This window comes from Coffea eugenioides, chromosome 10 (assembly GCF_003713205.1).
Source record: "Coffea eugenioides isolate CCC68of chromosome 10, Ceug_1.0, whole genome shotgun sequence".
NCBI lineage: Eukaryota > Viridiplantae > Streptophyta > Magnoliopsida > Gentianales > Rubiaceae > Coffea > Coffea eugenioides.
In genome coordinates this window covers 10109446-10129875 of record NC_040044.1, presented here as the reverse complement: position 1 = coordinate 10129875, position 20430 = coordinate 10109446, and the positions used below count along the sequence as shown (strand labels likewise).

Below are 20430 nucleotides of genomic sequence, written 5' to 3'. Positions count from 1 at the left end.
TCAGTTGCGACTATCAGTGCTAAAGAAATATCAACCATCTGCTTTGATGCATGTAGTAACTGCAGATTCTGTTCGTCCAGTTACTGTTTCAGGAGCTACAAAATGATTTTGGTGGCTGGTGGATCAAAAATGATTGGAGCATGCTTGCACAGCTGCAATGTCACCGTTAGCTGAATAGCTAATTTGAGCTCCAATATCTGGTAAGTAGCTCGTCAGTTAAGGTAAATATTCGAGGAGGATTTGGTCTAATGACTAAAGTTGAGATTCTAAGAATTAACGTCTCTGGGTTTAAATCTCCCTTCCCTCATCTCCCCATCCCGCTTCTTAATTCTCGTTCCTCCCCTTCTTTAACCCCAAAAGAAAAACTAAAATGCTGCTTGGTTAAGGAGTAACAAATACAGGTACTTAATGTAGGATGCAATGCGGGATGGTATTATAGGGTCATGAAATTCTAAACAATCGAGAAAGTCGAAATGACAGAAGTTTCTTACGAGTTCTTTGTAAGTTTCAATTACTGTGGGTTAGTCCTATCTAGGATAAATGAAGGTTTGGACGATATTGTGAAAGTAAATTAAAACAATAATGTTAATTAAGACTGCCATTCGGATTACTTTCTTTAATTAATGTTGATCTTACTAGCGTTATATTGAAACTAAACCCCTTTATTCTTTATCCATTAAATGCCAATGAATACGCTTTACACATCTGTCCTCCATTTCTTCTATTGTAAGGGAGGCAACAATTGAAACTTAGGCAAAATATTACCCAACTATAGGGATGTTTTACAAAATTGAGGCGTAGGGGGCAATTGCCCACCCTCATTATAACATAGCTCCTTATAGCCAACACTTCACGATCATTAACCGGTAATCTTTTTATGGTTACAGTTGGTAGATTCACATATACAATTAATTTGTCCGTGTATTAATTAAATTCATATTAACAGTATTACCAACATGTATAAATGAATTGCATATGTACTTAAAGGGTCTGTCTAACGAGTGTCCTAAGATATATGTCAGGGGTTATATTTTTTGAAAATGTAAGATTAATTAGAAAAAGTAAATAAATATAAAGGAGGATACGTAAGATTAAAGAGAAAAAATATACAAATGTAAGGGAGCCTAATAATTGTTAGTATATGCATATATATATATATATATATGATTGTTAAATGAATATTAGTTGTGTTAACGAGTGTCAATGAACACTCGTAAGAAAAACCCGTACTTAAATTTCAAGAGTTTTTAATCACTATTCATGGCTAGAAAACCGAATGGCGAATGAGTTCAACATATATTTTCCATTAGTATTGACCACAAGATTTTGTTTTCTTCTTGATTGCTTGAACGATTTGTGTATTGTATTTAATCTCATGATCTCTGCTCCACTGTAAATCAAACAAAGCATATAGTAGGAGACAAGTTTTACCATGATCCAATGGGACATAAATGGAGGACTGCCAATAGGATTGCAGTAGCTCAAATATGGCCTGCTTGACCCAAACAAAAGCCGGTTTGCCCTTAGTTGAACTTGGATCTGAAGCCACACCACCTGGGCTTTGTTTTGTTCAGAAGGTCCACCCTGTGTGTAGTATGATGCAATCTATTATAACATAAAATATTAATAATTTAAATATAAATGTATGATAATTTAGCATTATTAAGCATATATCATAATTAAATATGTATTTATTTAGAAGCTTGGACTAAGTCCAATTTGAGCTGAAAACTAGCGTGAAAATGTAAGTTGAGTTTCCCACTTTGACCCAAATTCAAAAGCTCAAAAGTTCAAAAATTTTATTTATCTTGTGAACCGAGTTTAAACTTGTTAAAGTTCAACTTATTAAGCTCAATTGACAGCACTGCTACGAAGATCTATCAATTCCTTTTGTTACAGTTTAAATATAACGGACCATCATTGCTTGCATGTCAGAAGTGCATCCATCGTTTAAAACATCCATGCGTGCATATAATCAAAGCACAGCATAGACACCACATAATTAAAAGTACTTAATAGAGTACATTAGTCATCCTCAATTGATCAGGGTAGTAATGCTTTTTTTTTTTTTTGTCGCAATGATAGAATTTCTATAACCCAATCTAATCTAATATAGGGGGAAGGGGAGGAGGACTCGATGTAAGTAAAGATTCCATCGAAAATGACAAATTAAGGTCGTCACATATTGTGACAATTTTTTGGTAGAAGATAAGAGTCGAACCCTTGACCTCCCACACACCACCGGACCAAAGGCCCAGTGGCAATACTCCAGTAATGCTTGATTAATGCTTATACCAGAAGAGGTACTTCTGACCCAAAAAGGTCTCAAGAAACACTGCATAATCGGTATATGTGCCCTTAGAATCCTGAGTTGTAAGGACAAGGGTATAGAGGAAGCAGCGGATTATAAGTTTGAGTCCTCTCACTATAGTAGAGGCTTTCTCACTCTAAAGTAGTTGTGCTCTCTCTTGGGTTAAGAGCCCTCTCACCTTTTTGGTGGGAAGTCAGCACTTTTCAAAATTTTCAAATTACCACATTCCCGCAAATCTAAATCTAAGAAACCTTTGATCAATAATCACCCATGAGGGTGTTGGATTCAAGGTTGATGAAACGTAGATCAGTTACAGCTAGTCTGTGCATGAAGGGTAGAAGGTCAAGCGCCACAACCCGCTGGTTTGTTTTGCTAATGCCTGGACAAAAGAGAGTCAGTGTTCTTTCTTTCCCTTGTCGTTTGTATGCGGTACAAGTGAGCAGAGATCACTTATCATCTTTATTTGTCTAATCTCATTGTTGGAACCTGTTTTCTGTTTAGCTATTTGGTCCACTCTTCTCTTTTTATTTTTTGGGTCCCATTGCTGTCTGTTTTGCGTTTGGTTTTCCTGAGTGTGGGTGTCTTTTACCACTTGGTATTGCTGGATTTTACCATGGAGGGAGATTTGACAGAGCTCCTACAGAAATTTTCCCTGGAAGGGAATGAGCTGCTAGGACCTACGTTGGAGCTAGAGGACTTTCATACGGGGGTGAGAGCTTGTGAGAATAGCTTCATTGGTAGAGTTATAGGAGAAAAAATTATTAATTTCACTGGAATTAAAAACTTTGTGGCTGTGGCCTGGGGGTACCCCAGGAATCTGTCTGTGGTGGAACTGGGACCTAACGTGTTCCAGTTCAATGTGCAGAATCCTGATGATCAGAAAAGAATTGTAGAGGGAGGGCCTTGGGTTATAGACAATCAGATGTTAGTCTTGAAAAGATGGGTAGAAGGTATAGAAGAGGACTACAAAGCCTTTATGATAGCACCTCTGTGGGTGCAACTCTGGAACTTACCAGTTCACTGGCTTTCTAAGGAGGTTGGAAGAAAGATAGGAGGAGTTTTTCTTGAAGTTAGAGAGGTCTTAGTCCCACAGTCTGGAGGCAAGGAGGGTAGACATTTGAAAGTGCTAGCTTTGGTCGATCTATCTAAACCTCTTCTCAGAGGTACCGTGGTCAGGAATGCAGGAGCTGGAAAATGGATAGCTTTCAAATACGAAAGATGTCCGGATTTCTGCTATAATTGTGGGATTGTAGGACACAGTGAGAGGTCCTGCAAAGAAAAGCGATGCTTAGGAGATAACAATGCTGAGAACCAGTACGGTCCTTGGTTGAGAGCAGGGAACAATAGGTCTTCACCTCAGGGAAAAATGGGGAGGTCGACAGAGGGTAGTGATAAACGCTACTGGACCTTTAGGAATGGGGAATTGGTCGAACAGGAAAATATTAGGTTACAAAATCAGAAGCATCTTGTAGGTGATCTTAAGTCCTCTGGTAATCGAAGTGGTAGTAACCAGGAGCGGGAAACAGAAGGGGCTGATACTAGATCAGAGCTGGATGTAGGAACCTCAACTAGAGAGGAGGTAGATAAGGCAGGGCCACCTGTTAGGATGGAAAGACAAATGAATGTTGATACAGAGGACCTTGTTCTCACCACCTCTATCCAAAGGGGGGAAGGAATCCAGACTTGTAGTGTAGCGGAAAAGATGGAGGAGGATGGAGAGGTGGCAGTGCACATCCAAAACCTGGAACCTGAGGTTAGGGAGAAAGAGTCAGGGGTTTTAGTTCTCCATCAGGATTCTCTAGGAGATGACAAGGCGGGAGGGGTGATAGAAAGGCAATACAGAAGATCTTTCAGGAAATTAAAGCCTCCGGCCAAAACTAGAAAACCTTTACAAGTGTTAAATGGAAATGACTCCTCTCAGGTTAGAGCTGGATAAAGGAAGATGTTGATTAGAGATGAACCGATGGAGGAAGTACAACAGGAAGCAACTCAAAGGAAAAAAACAAAGCCTATGTTGGAGCTATATTCTGAAGAGGCTAGGGGAGAGGAGGAGGGGTCCTTCCTTAATGGGACCCCCAGGTGCAAATGAGAGTTGTGGTGTGGAATTGTCAAGGGGTGGGGAGTCCCTTGACAGTTCCCAGTCTGAGGGAGGTTAACAACCTCTCCTCCCCAAGTCTGATCTTCTTAAGCGAGACTAAGAACAGGAATAATGTGATAAATAGAATAGCTAGAAATCTAAGGTTGGATCATAATGTGACTGTGGAAGCTATGCATAGGGCAGGTGGAATGGCTTTGTTCTGGACTAAGGAAACACAAATTGTTGAGGTAAACACTACAGCTTTCACGATAGAAGCCAAATTGGAAGATAATGAGTCTCGGGCTACTTGGTGGTTTATTGGAGTTTATGCCAGTTGTGACCAGAGAATTAGGAAGGAACAATGGAGAGTGTTAACTGATAGGAGCAGATTGTGGGGATCCAGATTCTTAATCACAGGTGACTTTAATGATATTTTGTCTAATGATGAAAAATGGGGGGGAGCGTATAGGGAGGAGAGAAGTTTTAGGGACTTTAGAGAATTCATAGATTGTAATAGATTAGTGGATATAGGTTTTGATGGTCACCCTTGGACGTGGAGTAACCACTGGGATAACGAAGGTGAAGTCCGACAAAGGCTTGATAGATGTCTAGGTAGTGTGGAGTGGTTTCAAGAGTATGAGAAAGCAAGGTGCCAACACATTGATACTCTAGCTTCTGATCACTCTATCCTTTTGCTAGATACTAATCCAGGGATTGGAAGAAAGAAGAAGAGGTTTTATTTTGATAAGAGATGGCTCCACAAAGAGGGAATTCAAAAAGTGGTGGAGCAGGCTTGGAATAAGGAGGAACAGGGTTCTAAAATGTTCAAAGTAACTAGGAAGATTAGAAATTGCAGAATCGAACTTTTGAAGTGGAAAAATAAAGTCCAATCTAACTCTAGGAGCAATATTAATGATCTTAAGCAAGAACTGGAGAGAGTTAGGAACTCAGATTCTGATAAGAGAAACGGGGAGTTAAAGGTAATTAAGAAGCAGCTGGCCGAAGCTTACAAGGAGGAAGAAATTTTTTGGAGTCAAAAGGCTAGAATCAGTTGGCTGCGGGAAGGGGATAAAAATACTAAGTATTTTCACTCTTATGTCAAGGGGAGGAGAGTGAGTAATAATTTGAGCAAAATACAAAGAGAGGATGGGTCTTGGACTCACAATGAGGATGAGGTAGTGACTGAAATTGCTGATTACTTTAAGGAGCTGTTCACGAGTGGAGGGAGAGGTGAAATGACAGAAATTTTATCTGGTATCCCACACTCAATCACTCAGGAGATGAATGATAATCTGATCAAGGAAGTCCTCGAGGTTGAAATCCATGAGGCACTGTTCTCTATGAATCCAGAAAAAGCACCAGGTCATGATGGAATGACTCCAATGTTTTTTCAGAAATTCTGGAGCTCCATTAAGAAAGATATCATACCAGCAGTCAAAGCTTTTTTCCACTCAGGTCACATGCTTAAATCTGTGAACCATACTGTCATATCTCTCATTCCCAAAACTCTGCATCCAATCAATTTGAAAAATTACAGGCCAATCAGTCTTTGTAGTGTGATCTACAAAATCATATCCAAAATCTTGGCCAATAGATTGAAGACTGTTCTGGATACCTGCATAAGCAAAACTCAATCTGCTTTTATTCCTGATAGACAGATTTTGGATAATGTGATTATTGCTCATGAGTATATGCATTACCTAAAAAACAAAAGACAGGGGAAAGAAGGCTATATGGCAATCAAATTGGACATGGCAAAGGCCTACGATAGGGTGGAGTGGCACTTTCTGCTTGCTATGATGGAACAAATGGGATTCTGTGATACGTGGATTAAATGGATCCATAGCTGCCTGAAGACAGTGAGCTACTCCTTCAATTGTAATGGTGAAGTCAAAGGTTACGTGTCCCCAGAGAGGGGTATCAGGCAGGGGGACCCTTTGTCCCCTTACCTGTTTTTAATCTGTTCAGAAGGCTTTTCTAACCTGTTGAGAAGAGCAGAGGAAAGCAAAAGAATTGAAGGTCTAAAGATCAGCAGGCAAGGTCCAGTTCTTACTCACCTCTTTTTTGCTGATGATTCTATCATCTTTTGTAAAGCAAATAAGGAAGTAGCCGGGGAGATTATGAAAGTCTTGAAAGTATATGAAAACTCCTCAGGGCAGTTAGTTAATCTGGACAAATCTGCTGTGTTCTTTAGCAAAAACATGATCAGCGAGAAGAAGGGAGAAATCTGTCAAGCTCTTGGAGGAATGCGAGAGGCAACACAAGGCAAATATTTGGGGCTCCCAATGGTTGTCTCAAGAACTAAAGAACAAATTTTTGGCTTTGTGAGGGACAATATAAGGAAAAGATTCCAGAACTGGAAAAACAGATTTTTGAGCCCAGCTGGTAAAGAAGTATTGCTGAAGGCAGTTGCAATGGCTATGCCTACGTACGTTATGTCATGTTTTAAGCTGCCAAAAAGATTGTGTAAAGATGTCTGTGCCTTAATGGCCAAGTTTTGGTGGGGAGAATCTAATGGCAAGAACAAAATACACTGGATTTCTTGGGAAAGAATGGCTTTGGAAAAAAAGGCAGGAGGTCTAGGATTCAAGGATCTTGAAGCTTTCAATCAAGCTCTGCTAGGAAAGCAAGTATGGAGGTTAATTACTAGACCAAATCTGTTGGTGACCAAAGTGTTAAAAGCTAAGTATTTTCCAAAGGAGTTTATCTTACATTGCAGTCCCACCAAAAATGCATCCTGGTTTTGGCAAGGCTTAATGGGAGCAAGAAGCCTGATCAATGAAGGACTGATTAGGAGGATAGGGAATGGGCGTAGTACAAACATCTGGGAACATAAGTGGATTCCAGATACAACTACAGGTAGGCCGACTACAGGTCAAAGGAACATTGGTGGGCTGGAAAAGGTGGAAGAGCTCATAAGTCATCAAAGATGGAACAGGAATATCATCTTCAGAAATTTTAACAGCCATGATGCGCACAAAATTCTAGCTATTCCCTTGAGTCTTTCAGAGAGGGAGGATAGCTTTTATTGGCAACCAAAGGCGGGAGGGCAATACACTGTCAACTCGGGCTACAATCTCCTGATGAAGCAAAACAGAAAAAGAAAAACGGGCAGCCCGGATGGAGCTAGCTCCAGTTATGCAGAAGGTAGCCCTCAAGTTATTCAAATGTGGAACACTCTGTGGAATTTAAATATTAAGCACAAGATCAAGTTCTTCATTTGGAAATGCATTCAAGGAGCTCTGCCAGTGAAGGAAGCTGTGAAGAGGAGAACGGGCCAGGGTGATCCTACTTGTACAATTTGTGGAACTTCAGAGGAAACAGTAGAACACCTCCTGTTAACCTGTCCTCATTCGATGAACATTTGGAAGGCAGCTCCTATTCAGTGGGATGGGGCAAAGGATCAACAAGGGAATTTCAAGAGATGGTGGCTAAGGATTTCAGAAGCAAGGCATAGACCAGAGGGGTTGGAACATATTGGTTTAACTGCTAACATCCTGTGGCAGGTGTGGAAAGGAAGAAATAAGAGGGAATTCGAGAAGTCAGATATAGTTACACCTTTCAAAACAATAGCAAGTGCACACAAGGATTGGATGGAACAGCTGCAGGAAGAGGGCACGAAAGGTGGAAAGAGCTCAGAAGAAACAGTCCCTGGACAAGATTTGCAAGATCAGAACTATACAAACGAGGGAGCTGTGATAATGGAAATAGAAACAACAAAGAAAAAAGGACAGCACAATGTTGGGATAGGAGTCACAGTTAAGGAATATGCAAGGAATAGAATGACAGGGTGGATAATGAATGAGATCAGTCTGGGAAACAAAGTCCTAGATGATGCACTAGCTCTGAAATTGGCCTTGTGCAAAGCTGTGCATCGAAACTGGAGTAAGGTTAAGCTGAAGTTCTGTAACAAGGAGCTGTGGCGACAAATCAAACAGCAGAGCCCTGCGAACATTAAGATGGCAACAGTACTGGAAGACATCTCTAAATTACAGAGGTTGTTTTGCATGTGCTCTTTTGACTTGTGTAGACAAGAACATATGTTAGTTAGCAAAAAACTAAGTGATGATGCTTTAGGCGTTATTGTTGATGAGGAAAGACTGTTTCCTCAGTGTTCTTAGAACACTTTCTTGTATAGCTTCTCTCGAGCCGTTGCTCGTATATGTACTCTTTCTCATTAAAGCAATGAAAATATCCTATCGTTTCGGAAAAAACAAAAAAAAAAAAGGACAAGGGTATAGAGAGTGCCAATAACAATTTTCCACTGCAGGCCTCCATTCACTTGGATGAAAACCAGGCTTGTCCCGGCATTCTCGTTTTGCTTTTCCACTGCAAATTTTGCGCTCGTGATCACGTGAGGGTCAGCTGGGTTCACTGGCTCTGGAACAGGAATGCCGAGTTGAGCTAGACCACCACTGGCCATCATGTTGTTCTGTAAAGTGTAAACCCCAAACATTTCTTATTTAGTTAAAAAAAAAAAAACACAAAATTGGATTTCTTTTCAAACAAACAGCCAGAAAACTAAATTCAACCAATTAATATGAAACTACATTACAATTTAAGAAAATAATAGTAATAAATTGCATAAGCAATTTAAGAATGTACAAACTAAACTACTTTCAATTGCAACTCCTTTTACTTTTTCAAAAGTTTCCATACAAGCTTTTTGTAAGGTCCTATTATGGCCTCAAAATTCATTCTGCTTCCTTATTCATTCTTGTTTGTATTCAAATAAAGAATTTGGTGTAGTTTAGTAATATAATTCCCAAAACCACAAGCAAAACTCGAAGAAAAAAAAAATAGGTCTGGCAAGGCATACAATCATTTTCTCCTGAGTGCTCATGTCCATGCCTTTGAATCCCTCGATTGTTTTCCATATCGTGTCGTCTGAAAGTGCCTTCAATATAGCTTCCATCTCAGGGGACTGGACTCCCTCCGCTTTCACTAATTTCCATCAAGGAACAAAGCCCGTCTTAATATCCAAACAGCATAAAAACCACTCTTTTATTTAAAAAGAATATAAACGTACATGCAATGCAAGCGAACTATAAATCTAATGCGTGAATTTGTAAAGAATATGTATAGAATATTACTGTTGGCTGTGATTTCAGAAATGTTGATGTTGTAGTTGGCTCCGACGGCGGCCATTTTTTCCTTAGCACGCGAGCAAGACTGGCAATAGATTTTTGTAATTGGTTGCGACTGTCTGAGTTTAGCACATGAAATAACAAAACAGACTCCTTGTATTTATAGGCACTTAAATGCCCTTTGTGGGAATCTAATGATTAATATGTATTTGATTGAAAAGTCATTGTGCATCGGGAAAGGCATCAAGCACCATGTTCTTCTCTTTCTTTTCTTTTCTCTTTTTTTTTTTTTTTTTTTTTTTTTTGCTACTATCATGATAGAGGAGGAAATAGACGTTGAAAGGGACAAAACATGGGATGAATCTTGAGATAATGCGTGGGGAAAGTAATGGATTAATTAGTCCAGGTCTAACAGGCCTACTTGGAAATCATGCAATATGTTTAAAAAGCTGCATGGTCACGGTGAAGTGATGGCCAGTGATATGAATATGGCCATTCTACAGGTTAATTTTCGTTTCCAACAAAAAATTAACGTAAAGTAATGAACTATTGGCCCTAATAACAAAATTTAGTTTGATAGAACGTTATCTAGAATTCTAGATGGTACATAAGTTCCGTAACATATAGAGCCCGCAAACGCAATTGCTGGTGGAGAAATAGATTTTGGGGTGCAAGGGATTATCTCTCATGGGGATCTGTGTCCGTTGGATTGATTGATGAATCCATCTGAGGGTTGTCAAGCTCTGTGCCTTATCGATTTCTTATCCGGTCGCGGCCATCGATTGCTTTAACTGGTCTTATTGTAGGCCACGTAGGATTATGGCGGACAAACAACTGGGGATTGGGAAAATATCTCTCCCCCTTTCTTCCTTACTCGTATCAGGGACCTTGCTGCCATGAGCAAAGAGGATAGCGCGTGTATTTTTATTATGGCCCATGTTAGGCACGAAAGTAAAATCTTCAATTCTGCTTAGTTTTACACGTTAAACATGTGTATTTACTCTACCACTTGTGTGAAAAGCGGAAAAAGAGAAACCCCACCTTTTCTTGTTTTGCCTATGCAGAACATATTCCGAGTTCCAAAAGCAAATACCTAATCAAAACAATCCCATTCTATTTGCGAATAGGTAACTCACAGCTTTATGTGTTACAATCCACACTTTGTCCGTTTTGTGGTGAAAATTCACAAGTGCGTATAAATTTGATGGGCTCTTATATTCATGACGAGTAAATGTACATTTAGTTGAAAAGCAACGAAATTGTTGGGAGGGTAACTGAGCATCAAGCAACTGGAATGGCATCTGAGTTCCTTTTATAAGGTACCTTGCATTTGACTTCAAAGAAAATATGGATCAAGCTGTTATCGATCATTTCTAAACGTCTGTATCAAGCTGGAACGATGCCTTTTGTAGTAAAGAACTCTTCCATCTCCTGTTTCTGTCAAGTCTCATGCTATGCATGATTACTCGTATGTTCGTGTCAGCCACTTAAGCCTCCAAAGCACACGATTTCACATGAAGTTTTTCAATCAATGGTAGTTTTGAAATGCATTATTTTCAAATGGATGTGTTCAACACCTTTAGTAAGGGATCCAAGTTGCTTTATTTTTTAAAATTACATATTTTATGTTGAGAGCGAGAGTGGTGGGAAATAAGAAATGGGGAAGGGGATGGGGTACTTGGTTGCTAAATTAATCGGATTCATGAAGATATATTTTCTTGAAGATGTATACTAAACAAGGTAAGAATAGATTTTATTGGAGTTGAAAAATTACATTTTCGCACATTTTTTTGATAATGTCCGACCCAATGACCAGCCTAATACCCGACACCAGTCGTTGGGCCAAGTTCAAAATACAAAAGAATATGAAGAAATCCGACGTGAAATCCAAATTTATGATCGGTGCTCATCATGGATCTGCTCACGGATCTCCTAGGAACCACGCATAGATCATATTTGAAGCCCAAAACATCCATCAATAACGCCGAATCAGTTCTTGTATAAAACATAAAAGTTGTAACCCTTTAAATTAGCTTTCCAATGCCCAAGAATCAAGTCATTTGGAGGCTTGGACATTAAGATACACCTAAAATATTGAGAACTGGTCGGAAGAACATTGCAGCACAAATATACTTTAGTAATTTGAATTTTTTACTATGAAAACATGAGAAGTAGACTCTAATATCTCAAAAGAATTGTAGATAATTCTCTTAATTTTAAAATAAATCAAGAATCATCTCAATCCAATTTTGATAACTCAACTTATCACCAAAATACTAAAACATGTAGTGTAGGCCCAATGTCCTAACAATGTCCGGCGCCGGCCATTGAGCCAAACTCAAAATACAAAAGAACTGAAGAAGTCCGACATGAAATCCAAAATTGATGATCGGCGCCGGTCATGGATCCACTTGTGGATCTTCAAGCATCCACATTTGGATCATATTTGAAGCCCAAAAACTCCATCAATAAGATCGAATCAACTTTTGCACAAAACATGAAAGTGAACTCTTTGAATTAACTTTCCAATGCCGCAAGAATCAAGTCATTTAGAGGTCTAGACGTCGAGATACACCTAAAATACTGAGAACTGGTTGGAAGAAAGTCGCAGCATAAATATACTTTAGTAATTTGGATTTTTTACTATGAAAACATGAGAAATTGGCTCTAATGTCTCATAAGAATTGTAGATAATTATCTTAACTTCAAAATAAATTAATAATCATCCCAATTCGATTGTGGGAACTCAAATTATCACCAAAATACTGAAATATGTAGTGTCATCCCAATGTCTGGTACCAGTCATTGGGCCAAGATCAAAATATAAAAGAATCTGAAGAAGTCCGACGTGAAGTCCAAATTGATGGTTGGTGCCGATCATGGATCCGCATGTGGATCATATTTGAAGCCCAAAATCTCCATCAATAAGGACAAATCAGCTCTTGTACAAAACATGAAAGTTAAAATCCTTTGAATTAATTTTTCAATGCCATAAAAATCACGTCATTTGGAGTCGGGACACTGAGATATACCTAAAATACTAAAACTGGTCAAAGGTACATTGCACTGCAAATATGCTTCAATTATTTGGATTTTTTACTATGAAAACATGAGAAGTGGATTCTAATGTCTCATAAGAATTGTAGATAATTCTCTCAAATTTAAAATAAATCAAGAATCGTCTCAATATGATTTTAGTAACTCAACTTATCACCAAAATACTGAAATATGTCAATTCTGTCAAATCTCTTTCTCTTAAATTCTTCTTCTTCCATTACTTCTTTGCATCATGTTTTTTATTTATTTTCTCTCCAATTGAACTATTCACCTATCAGAACCATATAAGAACAAAATTAACTAGTTTCTACTCAAGATAAAGTTCAAATAACATAGTTAACTAACAACTTATACATATAAATGCACTACATTTTACGCCCTATCAACGAGTTAAGCAAGTTGGATCGTGTCAACCTATTAATAAGTAGGACACGACTTCAAAATCTAGTAGATTGAGTTAGAGGTGACACTTTTTGACTTGAACACAATAACGATACGACATAATCCGTTGCCACCCTAGTTGTAATATTCTTTTTATAGAATTTGTATCAACTTTCTTTTCCTTGTTTGTTAAATAATCACGTGAACACTTTATTTTCCTCGAATTTTGTTTTTTTTAGTTTCTTCTTATCTCTGCTGTTACAAGTGTCTAATTTAGTTCGACCTGGACTTATTCACTCGTAACCACAAAATTAGATAAGAAGAAGCTGAAGAAAATAAAATTAGAGAAAAATAAAATTTTCATGTGATTATTTAACAAACAAGGAAAAGAAAGATGATACAAATTCTACCAAATAGCACCTCACAATTTCGATAAAAGAATATTACAACTAATATTGAAAATTTGAAGGTATTCAATGAATTATATAAGTACATGAATGCAATAGGGAAAAAAATAGTAATTAGCATTTGCTCCATGACTTTTCTTGTTTTTTTTGTTGGGGGGGGGGGGGGGGGCGGTGTTGGGTGCGGTTCTAACCAAACCGGAATTAGAACTGCGACTCAAGGTTCGCTACCAGGTTGGAATTCTCTGTCACGAACCAACCCAGGCACGGCCGCCACCCCCCTACTGCAGGAACTGGGGAAAGTTATACATGTCAAAGCTGCAGCAGGGTTTCTACTTGTTGGCTTAGGGTTTATGAATTGAGAATTTGAACGAAGGTTCTATGCTGCATTGGGATTGATGAATACTTCTCAGACATGTATGGTTCTTGAGGTGAACCTTCTAAAATCATTTTCATGTTGCTGATATTTTCTCAAATATGTTTAATTTCGTATGCAACTGTAGGACATTGGCTTATGCAAGAAATTGCTCAATTGACAATTTTAATACGATTCCATAAACAAGAACTGCATTTTCTTCAAACCGACCTGCCATTTTCATCATCTTCCATCATAAGAACTTCAGAAAAGCAGTCAATGGTAGTTTCTTTGACTAGATTAACTCATGTGGGCTGTCTCCAGAAAGAGCCCATTTCGCCTCAAAATATGTTAACTTCAAAACCCCAGAAAATGCAGTCTCAACAGTTGCATTATGATGCTCAAATCTCTACCCTTATTTATGGGCGTCCACAAATTCTCTCAGCCAACCCTGACAAGACATTTTCGCCCAAGTTGGAACTTTTGCAATCTGTTGGATTCTCAAGCTTTGACATTCGTAAGTTGGCATGTGGTTCGCCGAAAATAGTTCATAGAAGCTTGGGAAACCGTCTAATTCCAGTTTATAATTTCCTAAAAAACTCACTCCATTCCGATGAAGATGTTGTGCTTGCTGTTAAGCAATACTCGCAGGTTCTACAGCTTGACGTAGAAAATACTATGGCACCTAATATTCAGATTCTGCGAGGCATTGGTGTGGGCGAATCTCATATTCTCTTTTGTTTGAAATGTGCACCGCGAGTATTAGGCAGTAGGCCTGACAGATTCAAAGAAAATGTAGAATGCATTCCGCGCTGTATGTTGGGCCAGCGTTGGCATCAGAAAGTAAAAACCACATCTCATTTCTGTCAGCTTGAGGAAGACTCTTATTCCCCGTTGTTCAGGTGTTCAAGTTCTGCTGTCGAAATATATTAATTTGTGAAATCTGTACAAAATAATTTTAAACCAATGTAGGAAGTAATTATATTATTGAGAATAGTTGAAACTGATCAACAAATTTCTGCAAACGCACAGAGTTGATTGTAATAATAAAATCATCTAGAGTGTTCCAGGGATTGAACCAACAGGGACGAGTTAATTTTATCTAATTTAATTATTATCGAAAAACAATAAATTTCAAAAGATTTATTTTTTTACTAATTAAAGAAGAAAATAGATAACCAAATCAAATAAATAAAGATGAGAAAACAATTGAAAAAGACTAGGGATCCAGATTTAGATCCAGAATTAGAATAAATTATTTAGTTAATTTCTTAACAAGCCAAAAATATATCACGCAATGGTACATTAGATTATCTCTTGATATATCTAAATTAAATTCCACATCTCTCTCGAGATCATAAGTATTTAATTAAATCCTTAAGATCGTAGGTAATATAATTATATTATACAAACCCTAACCCATTCTAATGATTATACTAAGTATGTTTACCTATCTAGTGCATAATTGTATATCCCTTTTTAGTTCAATACAAATCCTAAGAGAATGTCTATGGTGGACAATTAGAAACATGTAATTAAACCAAAGTAGATAAATTAAGGCAAAAATCAAGAAATTAACTAGAATAAATATTCCAATCTTTTTCATAAAACCCTATCGTAGAATGAAATTAGTTCAACATATTCATAATTAAAACCAAGAATTCAATAAACAACAACAATATAGGAGAATAAATTAAAGAAAACTTCTCAATCGGTCTAGTTTCAATTTCCATGTTGGTTGCTTCTTGAATTTTTTCACCTCTTCTTCTTGATATCTCAAGAAAAATATGTAAAAAAGACGAACTAAAGTTTAGCCTAGCGTTTTTTGTTTTACCTAAAAACGATGTAGAATACCCCTATTGATAGTTCCATGAAGATGCATCCTAAACAAGATAGAATTACGCTTTATTGGAACTGAAAAATCATGTTTTCCTGCATTTTTTCAATGAATACCTGCTCAAAGTCTGGCATCTAGCATTAGGATTAGAGAAACTCCAACATGAAGACCAAATGCACAATCGGCGCCGGTTATTACCGATCTGTGAGCTGATCTCTATGGAACCGCGTGTGAAACCTTTTTGAAGTCCAATACTAAATGAAAGAGGCCGAATCAGTTTTCGCATTAAACATAAAAGTTGTTACTCTTTGAACTACCTTTCCAATGCCATAAGAATCATATAATTTGGAGGTTTGGATGCTGAGATATACCTAAAAAACTGAGAACTGTTAGAAGAGCACCACAGCAAAAATACAGTTTAGTAGTTTGGACTTTTGGCTACGAAAACTTGAGAACTGGACTATAATATAGCATAAGAATTGTAAATCATTCTCTTAGTTTAAAATTGAAGCAAGAATCATCCCAATTTGATTTTTGTAATTCAAGTTATTACCAAACTAATGAAATATCTCATTCCTGTCCATCCCTTTCCTCCTCATTTCTTCTTCTTCCATTACTTCTTCGTGCCACGTTTTTAGTCCATTTTCTATGCCATTAAACTCTTCATCTATTAGAACAATATAAAAGCAAAATTGAGTGGTTTCTATTCAAATAAAACTCAAATAACATGGTTGGCCAGCAACTTATACATAAAAATGTACTAGTACAAATTACATTTTATCAAAAACCAATTAATGCTTAGATCTTGTATATTAATCTTTATGACTATTAAAAATTTAAAATGTAAATGTGAATATCAAACAAAACTGATTCAAAATCTATAATCGAGAAACACAATAAAATGAGAATAGGCTAGTACCAACGCTAGCACTCATACTCTAACATTATGAAAATATTATGAAAATAGCACTCATACTCTAATACAAAGATAAAAGATTGCAAAATGTAACAGAGTAATGCACGATAACTAAATTATGATTTCAAACTACCTTAAAAAGAAAATCGAATTAATGAGATATATATAAGACCATTTACATACATACATACACACAAATATAATACATACATATATACATGCATGCATACATACATACATATATACATATGTATATACATATATATATGTATATATATATATAAGGTAATGCTAATTAAAGGGGTCTCCTCAAAACCTTTTTTGCCCTAGTAAACTTCCGTTATGTTTTTTCTTGCTACGGCGGGAATACATGCCAATCCCCCCCCTTTTTTTAATCCCCAGTGAAAGCTCCTAGCCCAATCCCCCTTTACTCGTTAACCTGGCCAAGCCAACACGAGTTCCTTTCCTTTACCAGTTTTTGGAGAGCACAAAATCACATATTGGATATGAAGACTCGTGTAGCAATACAAAAGTGTGTAAACTATAAAAACGAGTCAAGGTGGATAGGCTTACCCAATGAGAAATTGTCATCCCAGGCAATCTAATTGGGATGCCCCGGGCCTCACATGTCACGGAGCAACTCGATCACTGGATTAGCCAGGTTCCTTCATTCACTTTCCACTCTTCTTGAGACCCTTAGCCCTCGAACTCTAACAGAATTGAAAAGAATCCCTGCCCTTATTGGAAAGACCTGGTTGGAAATGGACATACTAAGAAGTTGTGGTCTGTCTCTCTATTATCCCAAGCTCGATTTCGTGGAAAGACTATATTGATGAAGCTATGGGTTGTGTTCTGGGTCAACGTGATGAATCAGGAAAGAAAGAGCAAGCTATTTATTATCCACTTGTTCAGTCCATCCTCGGTTTTCGTTAGCAGGAGTTCCCCTTTGTTTATTTAGGGATTCCAATTGACAGGGCACTGGAGCCTGAGTTGGTCTTGATGTCCTAGAGTAGCGAAACCACAAGTGAGTGAAGAGGCGCTATCCGGAACCCACGGGGACAATCCGCTTCGATTGGGCCTTGCAGGCAGACAGGCATGGGGCGTATTCTACCCTTGCTGACTGAATTCATTCTATTGAAGCGTCACTCCATTCCCTCGCTTCTGGTCTTCCCACATGCAACTGGTATGCGGTAAGACAAGTCTTCATTCTACGTGGGTTAGAATATGCTCTTCCTTATGTTAGCAAGAAGGATGAATTCTTTCCCTTCACTAGGGTCTGTATGCTAAGTCTAATGTCAGCTCAATGGGTATACAGTCTACTGCTTCTGGCGACGGTATACTCTATAAAACACTATAGGAGTCTAAGAGGAAGAGTAGCTCGGACTAACTCCTTGCTGGTTTGGCGGGGACAAGGTAGGCTTATAGGGCTGGTTACTATCCCAATCCTTCCAAAAGCTCGATCCTGAAATGAAATATCATAAAAGAAGAAAGAGAGCTTTAGAAGCAGCCAATCTTTTCTTTATGCCCAAACAATCCCTTGCCAGTTCGAATCCTCTAACCATGCCGGTACCAACTTTATCTCTTAACTTTCCTTCGGATAGACTAAGGCACCTTCTCTTATTACGGGATGCTGGGTAAAGCTTCTACGAGAACTTCCCCGAAAAAAAAATTGTGTATTAAAATTATAATTCTTCTCTTCTTCCCCTCATTTATATTTTGTACATTATGTGTGCATACTTATTCAAATACAACTAATTTAAGAAATAGTTTCTTTTAGACTCAAGGATGGTATTTTGCTAATTTGAAGTATTTTAGGGTTTTTATACAAGGATTTGGGTACACATTTGCAATAAATATATAATTCAATTCACATTTTATTTCATTTTAAAACCATAACAATGCTTATTTGAAACCTAAGGGACCATATTGATTGAAATTCTAAAAGTATTTAGGGGCCAATAAAAAATTAAATTTTTTTGTCTAACACCAATTTGATTTTAGTGGTTAATTATTGTGATTCATCATGAGATGCCCAAAATTTGCATAAAATCAAAAATTTCAAGGATCAAATTTATTGTGATCAAAATATTAGAAACTATTTTGTTGGCACAAAAAAACATGCATACGCTCAATAGAAGCAATTGACACATATAAAAATATGCGGCAAGATAGAAACAATAAACACACAAACATATACTCAATAATTTTATTAACTCAAAACTCAACAATAAGATTATCAAATCATAGATTTTCGCTTACGACAACTCACAACTTTTAACTTAGAGCATTTCCCTCTATCTCACAACTTAACTCAACTCAACTCTTCAAGTAACAATGTACTAGACTATTAGCATTTATAGACTGCAATACTTCCTAAACAAACACAATTATAAATCGAAACTTATTTGAAAACTAATTTGAGATTTCCTAATATAATATGGACACTAAATAAACAGGACACCAAAACAAAATACTAAAAGAATTAGAAAATAAACAAATAGAATAGCTTAATTTAATTCCATTATTGTATATTTTAAACTAAACTCGCTATTAGCTCAAGTAACATCTCGAACTTGAATCTCCATGAAAAACTCATTGCTGTATAAACAATGTGGAACACCAACTTACAATTCATTTTTAATTTCATCTTCTCCCATGATAGTGGCCGAAACTTATACTTCTAAAACAATTTCTTGGCCTAATCTCCTTTGTCAAAAATTCAAACATATTTACCCACTTCTCATTGCATACTTCATAATTTGATTCCTTTATATCACCAAGAAAATCTCCCAACACCACAAAATCAAGAATTTCACCAACAAAATTTTCAACACCACCACAATCTTACTTTGTTTGGTTCACATTGAAAACGACATCAATTTTAGCACTATCACAATTTTCAACTAAATCATCCAGTCCATAATTGATCTCAACCAATTCCAACGTTTGATTTTCTTTTTCAAATAATTCATCAACGCCCACAAAATTAAGAATTTCTTCATTGCCATAATTTTCAATCACATCTTTGATCTAACAAATGATCTCTATATGCACTTAAAATTTTTGCAACTTCTTTTTCCCTGCCTCATCAAAACAATTCTTTTTCTTCTTTATTGTCACAAATTTCTTCTCTACCATAACCACAACAAGATTTCATCAAAAATTTTCAAGCCTCACTTTTCATCTTTGTATGTATGAATTTTTTAACTACATGCAATTGGACTTTTGTAGTGAGATAATGGAATGCCTTGTGATCCAACTGTTTATTTCTCTCTAATTTTTTAACTACTATTCCATCCCTTCTGCGGTTCCGTGAATCCTATCTGGACAATATGCTAAATTCCGATAGCTTGAAAAAAAAAATCTTCATCATCCAATTCCAAACCTCAAATTCATTTTTACTATCAAAGATAAAAATTGCACAATGTTGTAAATAACATAGATTTATATTTGAGTTTCACGAACAAGCCCTAGAATCAAAGTCTAGGAAACTAATACCACTTTGTTGGCATAAAAAACACACACACCGGAAGCAATTTTGACACATAATAATATGTCGGAATAGGAGGAGACATACAAACAAATACTCAATAATTTTATCAACTCAAAACCAACAATAAGAATATCAAATCATAGTTTTTCACTTATAACAACTCACAACTCTCAACTAGAGCCTTTTGCTATATCTCACAACTTGACACAACTCAACTCTTCAAGTAAAATTGTACTAGACTATTAGTATGTATAGACTACAAAACTTTCTAAACAAATACAATTGTAAATCAAAATTTATTTGGAAACTGATGTGAGATTTCTAACTGATACGGAAACTAAATAAACAGGACACCAAAACAAGAAACTAAAAGCATTAGGAAATAAACCAATAGAATAACTTAGTTTCATTCCATCATATTTTTGTACAGGAACTAAATGTTGAGGGCCAATATTACGCTTCTACCCTATTTATAATACAATCAATTTGTCTGTGTATACAACTGAATTCAT

General features: G+C 36.9%; 1 protein-coding gene across 1 annotated transcript; it reads right to left on the bottom strand.

Annotated features, from left to right (window-relative positions):
• Nucleotides 1-8565: 8565 nt before the first annotated feature.
• Nucleotides 8566-9737, bottom strand: LOC113750387. The gene is made up of 3 exons (XM_027294366.1): nucleotides 9482-9737; nucleotides 9208-9332; nucleotides 8566-8820 (listed from the first exon to the last, which is right to left on the bottom strand). Exons 1-3 carry the CDS (start codon nucleotides 9534-9536, stop codon nucleotides 8566-8568), a joined length of 435 nt encoding a protein of 144 aa, XP_027150167.1. The 5' UTR covers nucleotides 9537-9737.
• Nucleotides 9738-20430: the final 10693 nt, after the last annotated feature.